Here is a 20,963-nt window from a genome sequence, read left to right as displayed (position 1 = left end):
AATTCAATATCCACTTAAAATTGTGGAAGCCACAATAGTCAAAGCTTGTATTGGATAATTGAAGGAGAAGATTTCTGATACCTCCAATCAGATTATATTACAGAATGCTTCCAGAGAGGGTAAAATAAAGGTGCATATTAGTTTCACTACATGTAATCATGTACTAAGTGTAAAATTAAAGCATCAATGAAAACACCGTCTTTGTTTTACAAAATTGTATTTTAATATAAACAGGCACTAAAATGCGTCATTTTTACAAATCAAAAGTTCAGTTTCATTAACAGGTAATCACAAAAACCTAGGTTTATGTCTGGGGTCCCTGAAGGATTTCAACTGCAGAAGTGTGTGAGAACAATGCAGCACATACACACTGGAGTTTAAGGCCGATGTTTCAGTCAGTGTGCCATTACTGGACCATTCGCAAACAGGGAACGAAACAGTTCCGACCTGAAAATAATCAGAACACAGTAGGTTGAACACAATATTTTTACTGTTCTGCTGAAAGCAACAGATTTTGTTACTGGCCAAATAATGTCATTATAAAAAGCACCATTTTTGGACACTGTATTATGGTAATACTATCTGTGTAATACTATACACCTAGTATCATAGTATATTACTCTTTAATTTGAACTTTCTATTAATCAAGGAATCCTGAAAAAAAGCATCACAGTTTCCACAAAAATATTAAGCAGCACAACTGCTTTCAACATTGATTGTAAGAAGAAATGCCCTGAGTTCTAAATCAGCATATCAGAAGGTCATGTTACACTGAAGACGGGAGTAATGGTTACTGAAAATTCAGCTTTTCTAACAATAGAATAAATTATATTTTAAAATGGAGCATTGTAAAAAAAAAAAATATTTCACATTGTTATCAGAAATGTTAAGCTTATGCATGTTACATTAATTCTACTATTAAAACTTGTGTATTATTTGAGCTGGAAAGTTGTTCTCATCATGTTTATAGCTGTTTCAGGCATTCCATGGCACCAAAACTGTGAAATTGGAAAATAACCTGGTATAAAACAAGAGAAAAGAATCTATATCAAAGTGGCATGAGGAACTAAACAATCTTCCTTTAAACCATCTGTGACTAAAGGCCACAAATCCTAATAGATAAACTGTGGCCCTATTTAATGCACAGAGGATAAAAGCACACATGCACAGTCCTGAGATTGAGGTGCTAATGTCCCAGAGGAGCAGGGCTGAGGCCAGGCTAACAGGCCCATCCTTAATCCGAAATCCCTGTTAGAAATGCACAACCAGCGTTCAGGATTACAACAGGCTGCCGCCGTCACACAACGCATACATTCTGATCCAAACAGAAGATGGAGAAGCAGAGGGGTAAGGAGAGATGCTCAGAATCAAAGGGGAAATTTGAGAACCATCTCTGCTGATGAGGTTTATCCAGGACCCTTACGCTACCCAGAATCCCCGGCTCCCACCATCACCCCATCAGGGGCAAATGCATTGTAATTATCTCGTAAGCCCCAGCAGAATTTGTATGCTGCATGTCTACTTGCTTGCCCTTGTGCAAGAGAGAGAGAGTGCACCCCATCTTGCAACGTCGGCATTAACATTCATGGGACCAGTGGTGCGTGTCGGGGCTATGGAGCCAGAGTTGAGATATGGCAGAGTGGCTGTGTAAGCAGACTGAGGGAGTGTGTGTTTGTGTGTATGAGTGTATCTGACTGCACAAGGAAAAGGTCGCCTACAATTCCTCATCGGCAAAGGTCACCGGTCACTCTGATGCCATCGGCATGCATCATTATTACTGTAGTTCAACGATTGTTATGTAAATAAGACAAGTCTAGCAGGCATGTGTGTTACTATGTGTGTGTGGCTAGCAAAGGGCAGGCTTCAGTTTGTCATCTATGAGTCTGATTACAGTCCCAGTTATTAGTATGTTTACTGTTAAAAATCAGACCACTATCATGATATACTAAATGTACCCTTTATTGTGCATTATCATTGGACTTGAACAAATTTTCCACATTTTTTACATAATTTATGTATATTGTGAACTGAATGAATGCTCCACACACGTACTGTTTGGGGTCGATGCAATTTAATTGTTTTTATGCTAACAAAGGCTGCATTTATTAAAAAAATACTGTAACATTGTGAAATATTATTATGTAAATTAACTTTTTTTCAGTATTTACAAATATTTTATATATGTAACGTGATCCTCCAGATCCTCGTGTGAAAATTTTATATATATAATAATATATATATTTTTATTTTTAAAACACACACACACACACACACACACACACACAAAACATGTTTAAGATAAATACTGAAATGACAACTGAAATAAAAATATATTAAAGCTAAAAAATTTCATCTAATAAAATGACAAAGGCCCATTTCAATTGTACGGTATACACATATATATTTAATTATTCCCAACTAAAATCCCACTTTTTCTTCCATTTTACCGTGACTAAAATTTAGTTTTGAGCTTACAGATAATTCATCCATGGTTGAATAATCATTCTGAGGTGATTAGCAACCTCTATCTTTCCCATACAGACAACCTCAAGTCATCGGAAACTTAACATCGCGTCTAGTGTAGATACTGCCATGAAATGACCTACTGAGGAACTCACACACACTACAAGGCAAATAGTTTGACACAAGATGTTTTGTGTTGTCTCCTGGTGTGCTTAAAGGTAAGTGTGCATGCATTATATTTCAGCACAATTCATTGCTGTCACCTTCTTGAGTGCTTCATGTTTTCGTCCTCTACGTGCTCAAGTAGCACAGCGCTGTGACCATGATCACCAGGCCAAGCCTATCCATCACCTCCACCTCTTCATCAATCCATCCTCTCCTCTCTAATCCTGCATCTCTCTCCTCTACACCTCTCCAAACCCAGAGCAGCATATGCTAGAACCCTTAAAACATCCTCAAGAATAATTACTGGTAGCGTGTGAGGAAAAGGAAACAATAGAAAGACTACAGAGGGAAGATCGGTGTATTCATGTGTTTAAGGCTTGATTTTGTAAAACTTTGGTTTTGTGTTTTACAGATAGGATTTCCAGGTTTTATAAAAGGAAGTTCACAAAATGAAATTCTGACATTTACTCTCTCATATCATTCCAAACCTGCATGATTGTCTTCCAAGGAACACAAAAGTAGCAATTTAGCGGAATGTTGAAGCTCTTATTCATATTAAGTCAATATTGACAGCTCTTTAATGAAAATCATGGTAATACTGTGTAACATAACCCAAAAATGTTTAAGCAAGACAGTAAAGATGGAAAAAAACATCCTTATCATGTTTTTAGCAATGTAAAATATATATTAGGTGAATGATATATTAAAAAACCCTCTTTAAAAACCTAAAACTCATTTTGAGAAAATGGATGTTAAATATATATATTATAACTCCAGAACCTAATACATAGAGTAATAAAATGAACTCTTAAATATGTTTTGTATGTTGTCTTCCCACTAATGTGAAAGAGGACAATTTATGAAAGCAAAATAGCCCAAAATCTCAAAATTGACCAATGCCTGAAAAAAGAAAAGAAAAAAAGTTTTGAATGCAGTGTCTTGTTTTAAAGGGGTGATGACATGAGAAATCAAATTTGCCTTGATCTGTTGGCATTATAAGTCATAAACCCTGCCCTCTCCATGTAATCTAATGGGACGCGAGACAAACTAAATCAAATTACACTTTTTTCTGTCATTTTAGGTCGTTCTTAGCATGCTGATGTATGTTCAAGAGTTAATTTTTCTAATAAGTTTGCTTTTAATTAGCTGTTTGATGCTATAAAAAAACAGTATGCTTTAAACATTATGTTTTGATCACTCATGTGACATTAAACATTTTTTTGCTACTATACACCTGATATGCAAAACTGTCTTTGTGGAACCATTGGAAAACAAAAAGAAAAAATGAGAAGAGGGATTAAAAGTGAAATCTTTGAAATGTATGAGTATTTGTGTATGTGCATATCTCCCCAGTGTGTTTGATTAGCCTGTTCTCTGTTTGAGGAGGATTACTGCTGGCTGACAGGACAGAGAAACACACAACTGAACCATTAATTAAACAGATGTACACACACACAACTACAACTTCCTGCTGGTGTCCCCACGGAATAAAAAGCCCACTCAAATCATATACTTACTGAAGATGCTTTGACCGTTAAAAGGACAAGTCACCCAAAAAATGAAAGTTATCATTTATTCACCATTGTTGTTCCAAACACAAAATGGAACATTTAGCAGAATGTTCTAGCTGTTCTAACATTATAACAGGTTTAGTCTATTCATCGCATAAAGCTGTTGTTTAACTTCAGAATAATATAGCGCACAATTCATGTAAACTGCTTTTCGGGTGCTTCTTTGTTTTGTTTTGGGGTTTTTTGTGTGTTCACAGCTACCTTTGTTGCATGGAAAACAGCAGCTGTGCTTTTCTGCTGAACATCTTGTGTTCCACAGCGTTAGGGTGAGTAAACGGTGACAGATTCTCATTCTTGTGTGAACTATGCCTTTAGATAACTATACATTTTATGTGTATGATCAGATGTCTCACTCTGATATTTCAGCAGATAGAGAAAATCAGACATGAGGGGAATATAAGACATCACTCACCGGGCATCATCACTCATGCTGCTGTTGTCTATTGGAGCCATGAAATTCATCAGCTTACTGTGAATGTGAAACCTGACAAGAAGTTTGAAAGAATGAGTCTTGAAAACTGAATTGTGACGTTCCGTTGTGAGCACACACAGCCTGACTGAATCTGAACTCATTTACACACAAACGTACGATTAAAGGATGATATCTGCTGCTTATTCAAAGAAAACAACCATCTCATTCCGGCAATACCATCAATCTGGGCATACATTTTTATGCTGCTAAATATTAGATTTGATTAGATGACATAACTTAAAATTAAATAAAAGCAGATTTATTTTAGCTTTTTGATTTTTGGCTTTTAAATATACATCTAAATATGTATGTTTTTATTCATTTTTATTTCAACATTTTTTAGTGGAGTAAAAACTACTTGGGACGAACATGTTTTTATGCATTTAGTTTTAGTTAACTACCTGTATAATATCCTTGCATGATAAACTGCAATGTTTGTGCTGTAGCATTAAAAACAATAAAATTACTGTAGATATAAGTGAATTTTGCAAAGCATGTCAATAAAAAAATATTTTGTTTAAAGGAAAAGCCTGTTTTACATTAATGAGAATATCCTGTCTGACAAATGAATGAAAAAAAATTAATTAAATTCTTAATTTTTCATTTGATTTTTTGGGGGGAATATGGCGTCATTGACAGGTATTGTGAGATAAACTATACTGAACACATCTTGATTCTTTTAGGAGAATAACAGCTTACCTGATCTTCCTGCCTTTGCTGGCTTTGGTGTCCACCTTCTTCTTGATTTTACTACGTAGTTTCTGGATGGCAAGCCACTGCCTGTGAGATCAGAGGTTGAGTTATTATGATCGAATGTGAATGACACATGAAACATGTATATACACGCACATACACACACTCACTTTCCCATGGCCACTTGATCATTGGGGTCTGTCGCACTTGTTTTACGCTCAATAAGCTCTCGAAGTAGCTGTGAATAAAGGAGAAAGAGATCCCTGACACCACATGACTCTACTACTTTCTTTATAACTACTCAACAGCATCAGCACTGTTGTGTACCTGCACAATAACAATTCATCCTGTCTGCTTTCTTACCTGGTGGTAAAAGTCATCATCATCAAAAATCTCCTCGTCCAGATCTTTAAGGTGTAAGTTAGCTTTCAGTGCCAGTTCAGCTGCCTGAAACAACAGAGAGTGAGCTCAACGAGTCTTCTAGCATGATGGGGAATGTTACTTTTAAAAGTAGTTTTACACTCTACAATTAAATCAACGCATATATATAACCTATTGAAATGGCTGGGTTGATTAGCCTAAAAGTGTTTTGCACTGCTATAACACTTTAGCTATTGTGGTTTTCTTACAACTAGAGAACAGAAGATTCAATTAAAAGAGATCTGCCTTTTAAAAGCTAAGCGGTGTCTTACCTCTCCCTCTGTGATGCTGCTGTCTATTTCAGGCATGATGGGCTCCGGCTTCCCTAAAACTCTGTATTCAGACCTGCGCATCTGTGTACGTCTCACCAGCCTCTCTTTGCCCATTAAAACCTGCTCCAACTGTGTGAGGATGTTCCTGTCAAATGCTCCAAAACCCTGTTTGATGGGAAATACAAAGAGATAGTAAATTAGTGAAGATATTTACATGTAAATCAGTGACAGCAGTATCCTACTGTGTGACATTTAAAAACACATATGTCTATAACATAATATAACAATTAATACAATATAATATTTAGTTGGGACACCTGACCATTACACCAACTTGGCCATCTAAATACATAGGCATTGGTTTTAAGTTGGACATCCCTTTGCTGCTGCAAAACAGCTAACAGCTTTGACTCTTTTGGGAAGGCTTTCCACAAGATTGTGGAGTGTTTTTTTTAGTTTGTTTGTTTGTTTTTTACCTTTTTGTTCTTGCCCGTTGTGAGTCGCGTCTTGTCGTACCATTTCTGCAGGGTGGCATCACGGTAAGGCATAAAAGCAGCAAATCGTTTGGCCATAAAGTTGGGATACTCTGCCATTTCCAGTTTTCGTTTGGGGGGTCCATTTCGCACTGCTTCCTGTTCTTCCTCTTGGCCAACATCCTCAGTTTCCATATCATCCTCACTGTTAATCTCTTCATCATCTTTAGCACTGCTGCATGTGAAAATAGAGATTTAAACAACTGTCATGTCACGTAGACTCATTTCCATTGATAATTCACAATTTGCATTTGTGGGAAATAGAAAAAGAATGAGGCACTGTGTCAAAAACATTTTTTAACTATAGTTAATTAACATTACAAGATATTTATCAATGTATACAGCATGGTTACATAGTACTCCAAAGTAATCTGAAGAATACAATGGTAATTTCTGATAGATTTTTGTTAAAGGGGTCATCGGATGCAACATGCACTTTTACAAGTTGTTTGAACAGAAATGTGTGTTGGCAGTGTGTGTACACAACCACCCTATAATGATAAAAATCCACCCAGTTTTTTTTATCTACTAAAATCTTTAGCCCTTTCTCAAATCAAGCCGTTCTCAGCTTCTTGTCTGTGTGACGTCACACAGACCCAGACCCTCCCACGATAGTTGATTGACACTTAGACCCGCCCTGAATGAGCTGTCATCTGTCCGCCATTGTTTCAATGCCGGAGCAGGAGTAGACAAGAATGGCTCCTAAGCGATTGAGGTGTTTTGTTGTTGGATGTAATAATGAACATAGCAGTCATTCCCGACATCTGAGCAGCTGAAGACGCAATGGATTACGTTTGTTTGTGAAGGGAATGTGCCCCCGATCTGCCTAAATCTATGTATCTATGTTCGCACTTATCATTTATGACCCCGCTTCACCTACAGAAGAAGTGAGTATAAGGTTGTTTTTTATGAATCTTTGCAAATCGCCTTTCCTAATAATGTGCTAGTTAGCAAGTTTCACGATGAATGCGACTAAAGTTTACCTTCTCTCAGAGAGCGGCTCGGAAGACAGGGGCGGGGCGAGCAGAGCTCATTTGCATTTAAAGTGGCATGCAACAATACAGCTTGCTCTGAAAAGAGCTGATTTTAACAGGGTAAAAAGGGTTGTTTTACACTACCGTTGAGAAATTTTAACCAAAGTATGTTATAGACTTTTCATTAAGACCCTAAAGAATCATATCAACTTGTGGAAAATGGGCATCCGATGACCCCTTTAATAATAGTTTTTAAGTGGTAGTTCACACACAAAGTTAAATTTCTATCAACATTTTATTAATACAACTAATACAAAAAGCAGAATTAGGTACCTGCTTGCTCCCCATGTCTTTCCCTGAGAGATGGCTCTGGTTTCAGGGTTTTGGTAGAGCAGCAGATCTTGGAGTTCCAGCAGAGACCTTTGTAGAGCCTTTAGGGCTTTATGACCTACCACACACAGATACAAGCTTATCATACAGCACATGTCGACCACAACATCAATTCAGCACACTTCTGTAAATGCAGGGTCATTACAACTCACCTCCTCTGATCTTAGTCATTCCTGCACTACACCAGTTAAAAACATCAAAACGCAGAAGAAATGAACTCTTCAGCCCAAGGCACACAAGCCATCAAACAAGATACTGATTCCATGGCACAGAAAACAAGCTTATGTTGAAGTGTGTCAGCATTTGATTTTAAAATGCTGTCAGAGACCATGCAGAAGTTAGCCATTTGTGGTTTAGGAGAGGTATGCTATCATTTCTCTAAACTATCAGACTTAAGATTTTCAGCCTTACGATGAACAAAAATTACAGATTTCAATTGGAGGAACCAGTTCCATTTCTATAGCCCAAAGTATCATACACGCTCAGAAAAAAGGTGCTGTCACTGGAACTGTACCCTTTCAAAAGGTACTAATATGTACTTTTTAGCTTTTATACCCTAGGTTACCACTCCAGTTTGTAACATTTTTTTAGTGTAGAGACTAAATGGTCATCTCTTTTGACTTGGGCCAGTAAGCAACGACCAAGAACATCCTAGAAACCACAAGCAATCAAAAAAATAAGCACTAAAAACCACTCAAAACATCTTATCAAATATATAGCAATGCCCTGGCAACAACCCAACCGCCAAGCTTTACCTAGAAAGCATAACTACAAAAACAAAACAGAAACACACAAAAATAAATAAATAAATAAAAACAATGCAAAACAAAAACGTTTTTTTCTGTCAGCAAAAGTCAAACCAAGTGAACAATTTTTTAAATATTTTAAAGAAAACATGCCTCTTAGTATTCCTGCAGAGCCAACATGCGAAGCAGGGCTAGCACAACCAAGCCTATACTACAATTCACTTTACATAATGAGAACAAATAAGACTGAGGGGGATGGAGGGGGTGCAGAGATTGTGCCATATTTTCTGCTAATCAAAAGTACACATGCACCTCTCCTTCCATCCCAAAGCAACACGCTTTTCAGAATTCAGGAGGACGGCCCCACATCAATCATTCACTGGCTAAAGGACCAGTGCAATAAATATGCAAATGAGAAACAGGCAGTCTCTCTAAGCAGCCAGATCTGCTTAAGAAAGAAGGTGCACAAATATATTAATTGCTCAGAGCCAGAAGAATCCTAATATTAAAACAACACGTGATGTTGGGGCTGGTTGGTGGCTGCAAAGAAGACGTGAGGTTTAAACGATGAAAAAGGTAGAAATTTAACTGCATGCTCATATGATTCCTCAATTAACTCAAGAGAAGACACAGCATGGGAGAATTAAAAATGTGCCTTATCCATGTCTGCTTGAGCCATCTTTAGGAGAACTCCTGTATATACATTGTCGTTCAAAAGTTTGAGGTCAGTAAGATTTTTTATGTTTTTCAAAAAACGTCTCCTATGTTCACAAAATACTGTGATTTTTTTTACCATGAATTTTACTCTAGTCTTCGGTGTCCTCAGAAACCATTAATTTACCCTTGATGCTCATTTTCATATTATCATCACTGGTTGTGCTGCTTACTACTTTTACAGAAACTGTGACATTCTCAGACAAAGAACAGCATTTATTAGAATTTTTTATTTTTTTTGCAACATATGAAAGTTTTACTGACACTTTTGATCAATTCAATGCAACATTGCTGAATAAAAGCATTCATTTCTTTAAAAATATCTTTACAGTCATTATTTGACTTTATGGACCACAAAACTTCCAAAACACGGAGCAAAAGAACAACTTTATGGTCAGAAGCAGAAAATATTTTTCATTGTATTCACTTACTATTTTTTAAAGCTTCAGCATACTCAGTCCCTCCCCTGCTCTTGAACTCTGGGAATGTCTGTGGCTGTGGAAGCTGATTGGCTGTCACAAGAGCTTTCTGCATTTTGATTCGCCTTTCAAGCATTTGGTCCCAAAGAGCTGTGGAGATTTGAAAACAGCATAAAGTTGAGTCAAGTTTTTTTGGTAGTTTCCATTTGTCTTATAATGGTTTTCTATAAATGTATTCTTGTTATTTATTTGTTGTAGAGCGCACATCTGAATGTGGGAAAATATCCATACCAAGCTGATTTTTCACCGCTTTCCCTTTTTCAACCTCTTCATCAACTTTCTCTTTAGAGAAGGTCCTCATGGCTGTTTCCTCCTCTTCATCTTCCTCCTCATCCTCAGTGGCATCCTCACTCTCTTCTTCACCGTCAGCCGATTCCACGTCTTCTTCACTCTCTCCCAGATCATCCATTCCCTCTGTGAGTTTCATAAAGTCTGTGCCCTTCATTTTAGAGACTAAGCTGGACATCTGTGAGCTATCATCTGCATTAAGATCCTCCTCATCATCGCCTTGTTCTTTTTCATCCTCGTCGTCATCACCATCTTCATCGTCATCAATGTCGTCTTCATCCTCCTCATCCTCATCATCTTTGATGCACTCCATGTCCTTGTCCAGCATTTCATTTTCATCATCTGCTGAAAATGTTCATATAGACGTTAATCCAACCCAGCTTTTAATGCACAGATAACTAGTTAGTTGATTTTTCAAAACGTGTATACAATGTTGAGTTTTCAAAACATCAGTCCTTTTATTCAACGGGTTCATCATTCATTTTTTTTAAACAATCAGACATTTTCAACTGACCTGATCCATCCAACTCTTTCTGTAGATCTTTTCTGGATGTAGCCTTGCCACGATATCGACGATCACCATCAGCCAGAACTGCAGCAGAGCGCTTCCTCAGATGGCCAGATAACAGTTCTTCGTCATCATCATCACCGCCTTCATCAAACTTCTCTATGACTTTTGCTTTCGTCTCTGCAGTTCACAAAAATTATGAACTGTTGTTTAGTTAAGCTAAGTACACATGGACATTTACAGTCACATAATTATATCAACAATTAGTGAAACCAGCATGCAAGATAAAGATTTTGACTATATCACCATACAATAACAATGTCTATACCATAAACAACGAATAAAATTCATAAAATGCCATAAAAATATACTGTAATGATCAGCAGGCCCTGCTCTATTACATAAGATATTTGTTATAATATAAACTATTGTTCTTATATTTATATGTTAGTTTCATGGGACAGTTATGACATCATATTGTAATACCATGAAACTGAATACCATATTCATATACTATACTGTACCATAATATTTACAAGGATGACAGGGTACTACCACAGCACACAAAATACACATTTATCCTTGTTGTTTTTATGGCAATCATAAGTATTACTAGCTTATATTACATGTCATGAGTCGCTGGTAAAGCTGCTACTCAGTAACTTTACAGACGAACATGCTGGAGGTGACAGATTTTCTATTATAATGACGCTGAAATTATTTACAACACATTAGATAAACGTATATGATATTTTAATGTATAATACCTTCATCTTGGTCGTCCTCTGGATCCACAAAGTTTGGTAAAGGATTTAACAAATCCTCGAGCTGCTGTGATATAGAGGCTGCCATGTCTCTACCGTGACGTCATCAGAGCGCGCCGGAGGAAAGTTGTTTAAAATGCTCAGAACAGTCGATTTCACATTAAAAAAAAAACTTTAATTTAAATGAAAAACGAAGTTTAAATGAAATAATTTGGACATTATGTCTTGGATAAACGTGATCAAAATCGTGGGTCTGTAGAAAAGAGTTTTTTTTCTTCGTAGATGTTCTTTTTATCACCTTTATGTTAAACAGAGATATGTAAGGTTACTTGATATAGAATTAAATGTTACATCTTAAATTACATTTATTTAAATTGTTTAGGTAACTAGGCTATAGTTTATACTGCCTACATGTTTTTTCGATAAGCTCTGGTTTAAAATTAAAAAAATAATAATAATCGGCTAACAAAAATTAAGCAGTAGGACTTTGTATTTTCTTTTTTTTTTACACCATTATTGTTGTATTATTACATTTTGCTGCAAGGAGGACCACCTAACACTAACATTATCAAGTCATCAAATAGGATCAACAAAATCCACCCTTTTACCAGTTTTTTGTTTCGCAGGAATGCTTGTATGTCCTCCCTGTTTGTTCTCCAGGCTCTGCTGGATGTTTTCTTTCTTTCAGTTTTATTGCAGATTATAAAATTCCACACTGTATGATTATCAGATAACCCTAATTCAGAGACTAATGCATGTAAATCAATTTCAAGACTAGAGCAAGAAATGCAATTTATGTATTTGTGCTTCATTTGTCAACATGTATTTATGGTTTTGTTTAGTGTATTCTTTGTGCAAACACAATATCATACAAACTAGTACAGTGAATCACAACTCAAATATAAATTGAATTAATACAAAAGTTTGGTTTCTTGCTTGTTTTTTTAAAGTCATTGTTGATATTTAATCCCCTGAAGAAAATATATGTAAACAATTGACTGCTCTCTGTCCACTGACTATATGAAATCATTTTTAGAAAGTAGACTTTGTCTTATAATTCAAGTCATATTTCATTTCAAATAAAGGGTTTGTCCCAACAGTTTTAAGTTTCCCTTTTAAAAGGCAAACGCTCTGAGATTTGGTGGAACTCATATTAGAGACGGAACTGCACCACATGGAGATGAAATATGAAAGATTTTGGTGTGAGATGATTTCAAGTGTCATTATGGCAAAGCCTTAAAAGGCAAAGAGGCAGACACACCAGGTGTTGTAAATATATACATTCTGTTTCAGCTTTTCTTATACTGTTGTTGTCTATAGCACAGCTATAAGGTCTGCAGACCAATATTTGACATTCCACTTTCAAAATACACAAATGGTGCTTAAATAGATAAATACATTAAATAGGTAAACAAATGATCAAATAAATAGACAATTATGTCAATAAATTAACTAAATAGAAATACTGTCGCTAGAAAATCACACATGAACAGTACATATCCACATCTTTGTATCCTGAATTAATCTGTTGTTTGCTACCAAACTGTCCCCTCGTTCATCTCTGAGGACAGTTGATTGCTGTATCCGTTGCCACTGAGAGAGTTCAGGGATGTGAAGGGTGGAGTGGAGTCACACATGTCAGTGGAGATACTGTGGATGGAGGTGGGTGCACTGGGCTCTGGGCTGGGGGAGTCCCCTGGATGATGCGATATCATTTCGCTAAAGCATTGTGTCTCATTGGAGGGGTGATGTGCTCCGTGATGGTGGTCCATGCTCCCCAGAGGGGTTCCAGCTGGACCAGAGGAGGGCATGAATCCTAGATCACCTGGAGTCTGGGCTTGGGAGGATGGTAGACCTTGAGGGAAGTAGTCGTAGTTTGATCCTGGGCCATAGTATTCACCTTGATAGTCTGTAACAAAAATGGTGGTCATCAAATGATCATTCAATGTTATAATTCAAGATTTACAATTATAGCCATAATACAACATAGGCAAAACACAATAACCCACCATTTGTCAGCTGAAATCGGTTCAATCAGTGTTGATGTAATTACTGTGTTTTGACTTTGTAGGGCAGTATATGGTGAAAAACGGAACAACAGCAGGAGTGCTCAATATTTTTGTGTATTTTATTATTTCTATTAATACAAAAATCAACCTTAAATATTTTTTAAATAAATTATTTTTATTTTTATTTTGTGCAACACATATAAGCTTCTATTCATTTATTTATTTATTTTTATTTTGCTTTTTGTAAACATGGAAAGTCAATTGTGTAATAAATTGTTTTAAATAAAGATGAGGATGATCATATATACAGTATATATTAAATTTTAATTGCATATGTAACCGATCAGTCTTAAATTCTTAAATAAAATGGTTTGGTTTTTAACTTATGGTATCACAGCATGGACACAATAATGATACAAATTGTTATATACCACTCGGTTGTGATGCATTTTTTTCTGATTAATATTCATGAACATGAACTAACTTCCATAATAAGATAAATGGCCGTTGGACACGAGCTCTCCTGGTTCCATGCGATCGCCCAGCGCTCTCATTCTCCGCGGACTGCGGAAGAACATGTGTCTTCTGGTGCCCAGCGCGCTCAGCTGCTTCATGCGCCTCTCTTTAGAGCGCCGATTCTGAAACCACACCTGCACGACAAATCAAATCACCTTTAGTTATATAGCGCTTTTAACAATACAGATTGTGTCAAAGCAACTGCACAATATCAAAATAGGAAAATTGTGTCAATAATGTAAAATGACAAGATTAAACACTCAATTTTCAGTTAAAGGCATTTCATTATTGAATTCAGTGATGTCATCGTCTAGCTCAGTTTAGTTTAAATAGTATCTGTGTAATCAAGTCGATGATATCGCTGGAAATGAAGTGTCCCCAGCAAAGCAAGCGGCAAGGAGAAAAAACCTTGGGAGAAACCAGGCTCAGTCGGGGGGGTCAGTTCTCAGAAAATACACAGTTCGACAGAAAATACACAAACGAGACGGGACATTGGTTTCAAAGTGAAAGTGTCGTGACATACGGAATTCGTGCTCTGCATTTAACCCATTCAAAGTGCACACACAGAGCAGAACACACACCCGGAGCAGTGGGCAGCCATTTATGCTGCGGCTCAAGGGCGGAAAGAGCGCTGTACATTCACTCCCCCGACCTACAATTCCTGCTAGCATTTAGACTCGAACTTGTAACCTTTAGACTACGAGTCCGACTCTCTAACATTAGGCCACCACTTCCTAAGATCTAAGCAAAAAAAAAAAAAAAAAAAAAAAAAAAAAACACGTTCAAGGCGGGCATTTATGCACGTATATCGCTATAATCCATCAAAAAATAAGTCAAAATAAAAAATTAGGCTCTTCTGTGCCACATAATTCTTTCCATGTTTAGCCTAATAGTCACCATCCCAGTTGCTCAAAAAAGAAGAAGAGGAAAACGAAGCCCGCACGTCACTTTCAGGTAGGCTACATTCATAATTAAAGAAGTATTAAGATAATATAGGCTACATATTTTTTTGTGGTTATAAACACAGACCTAAGCCAACAACAGCCTTTAAATTGACTAAAAATACATTATATAAAAACAATGAGGCAACCCTGCTGAAAAAAAAAACAATATAGACCGTCACAGAAAATTCTAACACCATCACAAATGAATCACAAATAAATCATAAATGCCATTGCAAACCATCAACTTTTAACCATTAAAACCATTAAAAAAATGGTTTTCTGTAGTGTGTTTTGGGACATATTCCATTAGAATTTATTGGTTTTAACAAGCCACCAATAGAAGGTGACCAAGTAGAGACCAACAGGGTCCATTTACAGTTTCCATTAAAACCAGGGACGCGCAGACATTTTGAGGGGCAGGGGCTCAAGTGGAAAAAAGGGCACTTCTCATATTAATTTAATTATTTTCTAAACAAAACGCTGAATATATTAGGGGTGTGCGATATTGACAAAAAATATATCAATATTTTCTGGGATTTTATCAATAACGATAATTTAGACAATATTTAAATAGAGTGTGTTATTGTGCTGATATCTTAAGGACTACCGTGGACAGCTGACTAAAGTTTTTGATATTCTGCATATTCTGTGGTGATCAGTTCACAGCAGTGGTAGAAATGAATCTTTTCCAATAAGTTTAAAGAGATTTTTTTTTACCTTTTATGGGCATTTTTACCTTTATAAAGCCCTGCATGAGTGTGCATCATATTTTCAGTCAAATTCTTAAATTGAATCAGTCAATTAGAATAAGTCATTTAAGCTGTTACCAAGCAAATGAAATCACTATTGACAAAATTAATCTTTGCAATGCAGAGAATACACAGAAGCTGCATTAGAAGTGGCATTTAGATGCGTTTAATGCAGGACATGAATGCATTTAACCTGCAGTTACAAATGCATTAATACTGTTTTAATATTTTAAACATAAAACATTGAATCCTGATAAAAAAAATAAATAAATTAATAGATACTTTAAATGTGAAATTAAAACTGCCAGTAGGTGGCAGCAAGTCACTGTTAATAAGTGAGTCATTGCAACTGAACCGACTCATTTAAACGTTTGATTCATTCAGGAACAAAACAGCTGTTGCTCAAGAGACGCAAATTGAAATTATATTTGTTGGCGAAATAGAGCAAAAACAGTCAATATTGTGTCTAAAACATAAGTGTGTCAATATTAAATTATTGTTTATTTAACTGCTTTATAAAATCAATATCACATTTGTAATCGTGTTGCTTTTTGGTGGGAAAAAAAATAAAAAAAAAATAAAAAAAAGAGTCAGTCTTCGCGTGATACTGATTAACTATATTAAATTATATAAATATATATTTCTGCCCCATATCTTTAATTTTGTGATCATTCTTAATCTAAATGATGCTTTATTAAAGTTCGGGAGGAGCACGTCAGTTACTTATCCAAATTAAACACAAGTGATACGTAATCAAGTCAATCAACTCACGGACATAAATACAGCTGACATACCTCCACTCATTTGACGGTCTATCAGCATCCCTCCACCAATATCACTAAGTTCTCACCATACCACGGGGGGGATACTCTGGGTTCGGGCCATTCCCGAGCTCAGAGCCCTTCCCCAGGACAGGACAGCACGCCAACTACGCATTACGTAACTCGTGCTAAATATATGTAAGTGTGAACTCGTGAAATGCATTTTAATAAACTGATTCATGCAGTGAAAGAACGCGCACTGGTCTATGGTAGCTGATGTTAGCAAAACAAATTATATTTGCTTTTTGTCTTTTGGATAATTAGCTGTAAATTCGAGGCACAGGTCTTTTGTTTATCACCACTCACCTCCACACCAAGATAAACACAACTGGAGAGGGAGGGAGGGCTTCAGTTCTGCGGTTCTCTGCCTGTCTGTGATGTGCATATGCCGATCAATGTGTGCTACACTGCTGTGCTGCGCGCGCCTGCGCCGAGACGCGGAGGGGAGAAAGGCGTCGGAACTCGACAGAGTCTCAACATTTTCCGACCCGACCTGATATTTGGATTTTTATTTATTTGTTTGACAGGGAAAGCTGTGCGCAAACAGAAACACACACGCATAAATATATACATAGGCCTATAATTCATTTATAAAAAAAAAAAAAAAATTCTCTCGAGGAAGAAAAAGGACAGGTGCTCCAGCCCCCTTTTATGTCTATGTGTGCACGTGCCTGATTAAAACCAATACAAGTCCAATTATAACCAGTAAAACCATTACAAATTTTGTGATGGTGTCTATTGTTTTGTTTTTTTCAACTTTACATGTTATTACAAATGCCTACAAAGGGAGCCAAAGGCCTGGCCATTGCTGCTGTTACACTTACAGGACGATCAAGTCCTTGTTTAATAGGCTATTGACCAAAAATGTAATTCAAATATCCACTTAATCTTTCATTTTTGGCCACCTTTTTGCTATAGATGACACAGCCTCTATAATTTCTTCAACAAAAAACAAAAAATAAAACATGTGGACATCATAACCCTTACAAAAATTAACCATGGTTTTCGTAGTAAAACTGCTTAATTTTCTTTTGCGTGATTTCTGAATGCTTGAGACCATAAAATCAATTAGACAACTTACTGCATGTAACTGTCTAGAGCTAATGGTAATTTGTAAATATTACTATTTATTTATTTACTTTTATATTTTATTAAAGTTCTATTTTGACCCCTATGGTAGGCCTACGTGTTTTTATTTTTACTTCCATAATGGGAGGGGGGGCAACAATAAAACCCTGCTTAGGGCACCCGTTTGTCCAGCAGCGGCTCTGCCATTAGCAAATACTGGCAAATTAAACGAATAGTTCCGGCTCTAAAATCTGATTGGACGAGCCGCGGGCGAAGGAGTAAAACAGCCAACACACACACACACACCTGTGTTCACACACACAAGATGCATCCTATGCGCGAGGATGCTGAAAGCGTAGAAGGCGTAAGGTAGTAATGTAGACTAGACTACTTGAAGAGACAACGGTTTATTCTAGTTATTAGCCTACTTAAGCATCTGTTTTTCGATGGGTGTTTTATAATAGGCCTATTGTTGTGGCCGCGTGTTTAATAAAAACGATTGTCAACTCAAGGCACGTCAAATGTTTTGCCAAGGCAAATTATGTGTTAACTAAATTAACTGTTTTATTCAGGCCTAGACCTAGCCTACATCGGTTACACATATAAAAACCTATAAAAAAATTGCCTAAATTCGCAATTAGGATTTCCCGGGACTGTTCTTATATAGGCACCAATCGAAGCCTATAGTTAGATCTTTTTTGTGTGTTTTTAGCTACTTGCCTGAATTACTCTCATACTGAGGCCTGTCTCTTGTGCCAGCTGCTCTCGTATGTGTCTGGCAGGTTTGGGGGTGGCGGCGAAAGCAGCTTTCAGGGTCTCCAGCTGCTTGGCTTTGATAGTAGTCCGCGGCCCGCGACGTTTGCCACCCAGATTCTGCTCGTCGTTTTCATTGTTGCAGACCTCCTTGTCCGACATGTGTCCAGTCTCAGAGTCTTTATAGTCGTCCTGTGGATCTTGAGATTCTGGAGATAAGCTCGGGTCACTGCACGTAACTGTAAAAAGCACAGCCGTTAAAAAAGCTGTCAAAATGCTTTGTGCCACACATTCGTAGACAACACGTAAACAGATACTGAAATAACAATAGAGTCTAACATTATAAAAATGACATAGCCTACAGAATCAGTAGCAATTGAGAAAAATAGCAATAGGCTATTTATCTCGTAGATTATAGGGCTTCAATGGCAAAAATTACTCACTTGACAGAAGTTTTGTGTCTTTTCCGATGCTGTTATTCATGTAATCCTCCTTGCAGACAAATTTATATTCATCTAGAATGTACAGTTCTTCGCCAGTGGAGAGCTGTTTATTGCACATGACGCAGGTGAAACAGTTCAGGTGAAAGACTTTGCTTCGCGCTTTCCGAACGAGATCACTGGGCGAGATTCCCTCCGCGCAGCCTCCACATTTAGTGCCATAGCGTCTGCAGAGAATTAAAACAGTCAAAATCACAAACAAACAGACACCTAAATGTTATCGTTTTTGTCTTTTCACGAAAAGTAGGTTTGCCAATACCTTTTTATTTTTATAATAGGCCTAGGCCTACCTATTTTAATTTTTTTTATTTAATTCTTAATTAAGCAGTAATAATATTTTATGCATAGCTACAGGTCTATACATTAATTACAGTAAAAAAAAAAAAAAAAAAAAAAAACTGACAGCTTTGGTTGCCAGAACCTTGTCATTAAAATACTGTATTACAAGAATTAGCCTAGCAATGGTAACTTAACTTTACATGTCCTATATTCATGTATCAACCTATTTGAGTTATTCAAATCTTTATGCTGCATACTGTAAAATACTGTAAAATTAACTGATAGTAACACAGTGGTGCAACTGAAAATCGTTATCAAAATTTTACCTCTCCAACAACTGGTAAATAATAAACAGCACAATAAGAGAAAAGCAGCAGGGTAACAAACAACACTTAAATATTGCAGCAAACATTAACTAAGCAACATGCAATGTAAAACATTCCAATGCATAAAACAGATAACAAAAATAAGAAGATATTGTTTAAAATAAAATCCAAATGATGGTTCGTGCAGGGAATTCTGGGAACGACCTTTAAGGCATAATGATTTTTTAAGGCATAATGATAACGTTAGCCTAACGAATTATATTTGTAATTTTTAAAATGGTTCATACTTGTACATCTAATACATTTTACAATATTTTACAAACAAGTTGCGCAGTGTTTTTTATAACATAATTATTTACCCATGTAATTTAAATTAAACAATTAACATGCACTTTGTTTGTTTTCCTTTTTTTCTGTTAAAATTGCTAACATTTTATGATCATGCTTTTTCCACCCACAAAGATGCATGGAATACTGAATTATTATATACTTTCAGAGCTGCTGATATGTTCAACATTGCGTTGACAGAATACATTAACAGAATATCCTCTTGCAAACTTCGCAAGCGACAATATACATTATTTTGTCTCTGGGCGTGCAAGTATAAATGCAGTTCACTGAAATGGTTATCAAATGCGTGCTGACTGGATGTCTGTGGCTTTCCTCTAGAGCTCATTCATTATTCAAATCCACTTATCGCATCTTTGCTTGAGCTTTTGCAAACAAAAGCATGTGCTAAGAAAGATTGAGGCGAGGCAGGGCACACATCCGTCAGGTGCTGGTGCAAATCTCATCCCCTGCCTGTCTGACACTCATACCTTGTAAACAAACAGAACTGTTTTAGTCTGTCACCTAACAAGCTGTCTAGAATTCGGGAGGTTGTAAATGTTAAATGTAATGCGCTCCAGTTGCATCGATTTTTTTTCGGTGTACATTTATTATTATAGCTGTGTCTTATATTGGTTTACATAAATGTGTCATTTTTTAAATTATTATTATTATTATTTACATATACGGGGGGGGGGGGGGGTCTAGTTCAAGACTCTTTCAATACAGAATGGTCCGTAGCCGCATTGCAAGAGCTAAAAATATCCTTTGAAGCTTTTTTTCGATTCAAATGCTCACCTGAAAAAGTCGTTTTTGCAGTAGAGTCGTCCTTCTCTTGAAAAGCATCTATCAGTTAAATTGCATTTACAGTCACAACATTGCACGCATTTGGCATGCCAGGCTCTATCCAAGACGTTGAGCAGAAATCTGTCCAGAATAGGCCTCTCGCATCCAGCACAGTGGACCATATTTTGTGACTCCAGTCACCACGTTGCTATTCTTGGTGGGAGGCAAAAATCTGCTTGTCTTGTGCCAAAAGTTAGAGAACACTACGCGGTCCTTGATCCAAGTAAACAAAAGTCACCAAAAAGGCAGGCATTGGATATAGCCTAATACAGCATCCCAGATATATAGCCTAGGCTACAGCGCAGAAACGGACAAGTGGCAGCTCCCCTTCAGACGATTAAACACACGTCGATGGTTTATCATTAAGATGAAT

General features: G+C 36.7%; 2 protein-coding genes across 5 annotated transcripts; both read right to left on the bottom strand.

The window, feature by feature from the left end:
* Positions 1-208: 208 nt before the first annotated feature.
* Positions 209-11,554, bottom strand: LOC306869651 (protein AATF-like). 4 transcript variants are annotated; one of them, XM_079416499.1, is made up of 12 exons: positions 11,456-11,554; positions 10,695-10,868; positions 10,124-10,525; positions 9,845-9,982; positions 7,897-8,011; positions 6,533-6,764; positions 6,057-6,221; positions 5,728-5,811; positions 5,535-5,602; positions 5,371-5,451; positions 4,612-4,683; positions 209-1,018 (listed from the first exon to the last, which is right to left on the bottom strand). In XM_079416499.1, exons 1-12 carry the CDS (start codon positions 11,538-11,540, stop codon positions 976-978), a joined length of 1,659 nt encoding a protein of 552 aa, XP_079272625.1. In that variant the 5' UTR covers positions 11,541-11,554; the 3' UTR covers positions 209-975. The 4 variants fall into 4 exon arrangements, with proteins under 4 accessions (XP_079272625.1, XP_079272623.1, XP_079272626.1 ...); XM_079416497.1 differs by having other exon boundaries at positions 209-447; XM_079416500.1 differs by having other exon boundaries at positions 10,124-10,522.
* Positions 11,555-12,987: 1,433 nt separating this feature from the next.
* On the bottom strand, positions 12,988-20,712 carry LOC306869649 (LIM/homeobox protein Lhx1-like; the record flags this gene model as incomplete). Its single annotated transcript, XM_079416495.1, has 5 exons — positions 12,988-13,361; positions 13,946-14,111; positions 18,280-18,551; positions 18,756-18,979; positions 20,543-20,712. The coding sequence occupies 5 exons, from the start codon at positions 20,710-20,712 to the stop codon at positions 12,988-12,990; spliced, it is 1,206 nt and encodes a 401-aa protein (XP_079272621.1).
* Positions 20,713-20,963: the final 251 nt, after the last annotated feature.

This window comes from Barbus barbus (assembly GCF_936440315.1).
Source record: "Barbus barbus genome assembly, chromosome: 5".
NCBI classification, from domain to species: Eukaryota; Metazoa; Chordata; class Actinopteri; order Cypriniformes; family Cyprinidae; genus Barbus; species Barbus barbus.
The sequence above is the reverse complement of the archived record's forward strand: the minus strand, read 5'-3'. Positions and strand labels throughout refer to the sequence as shown.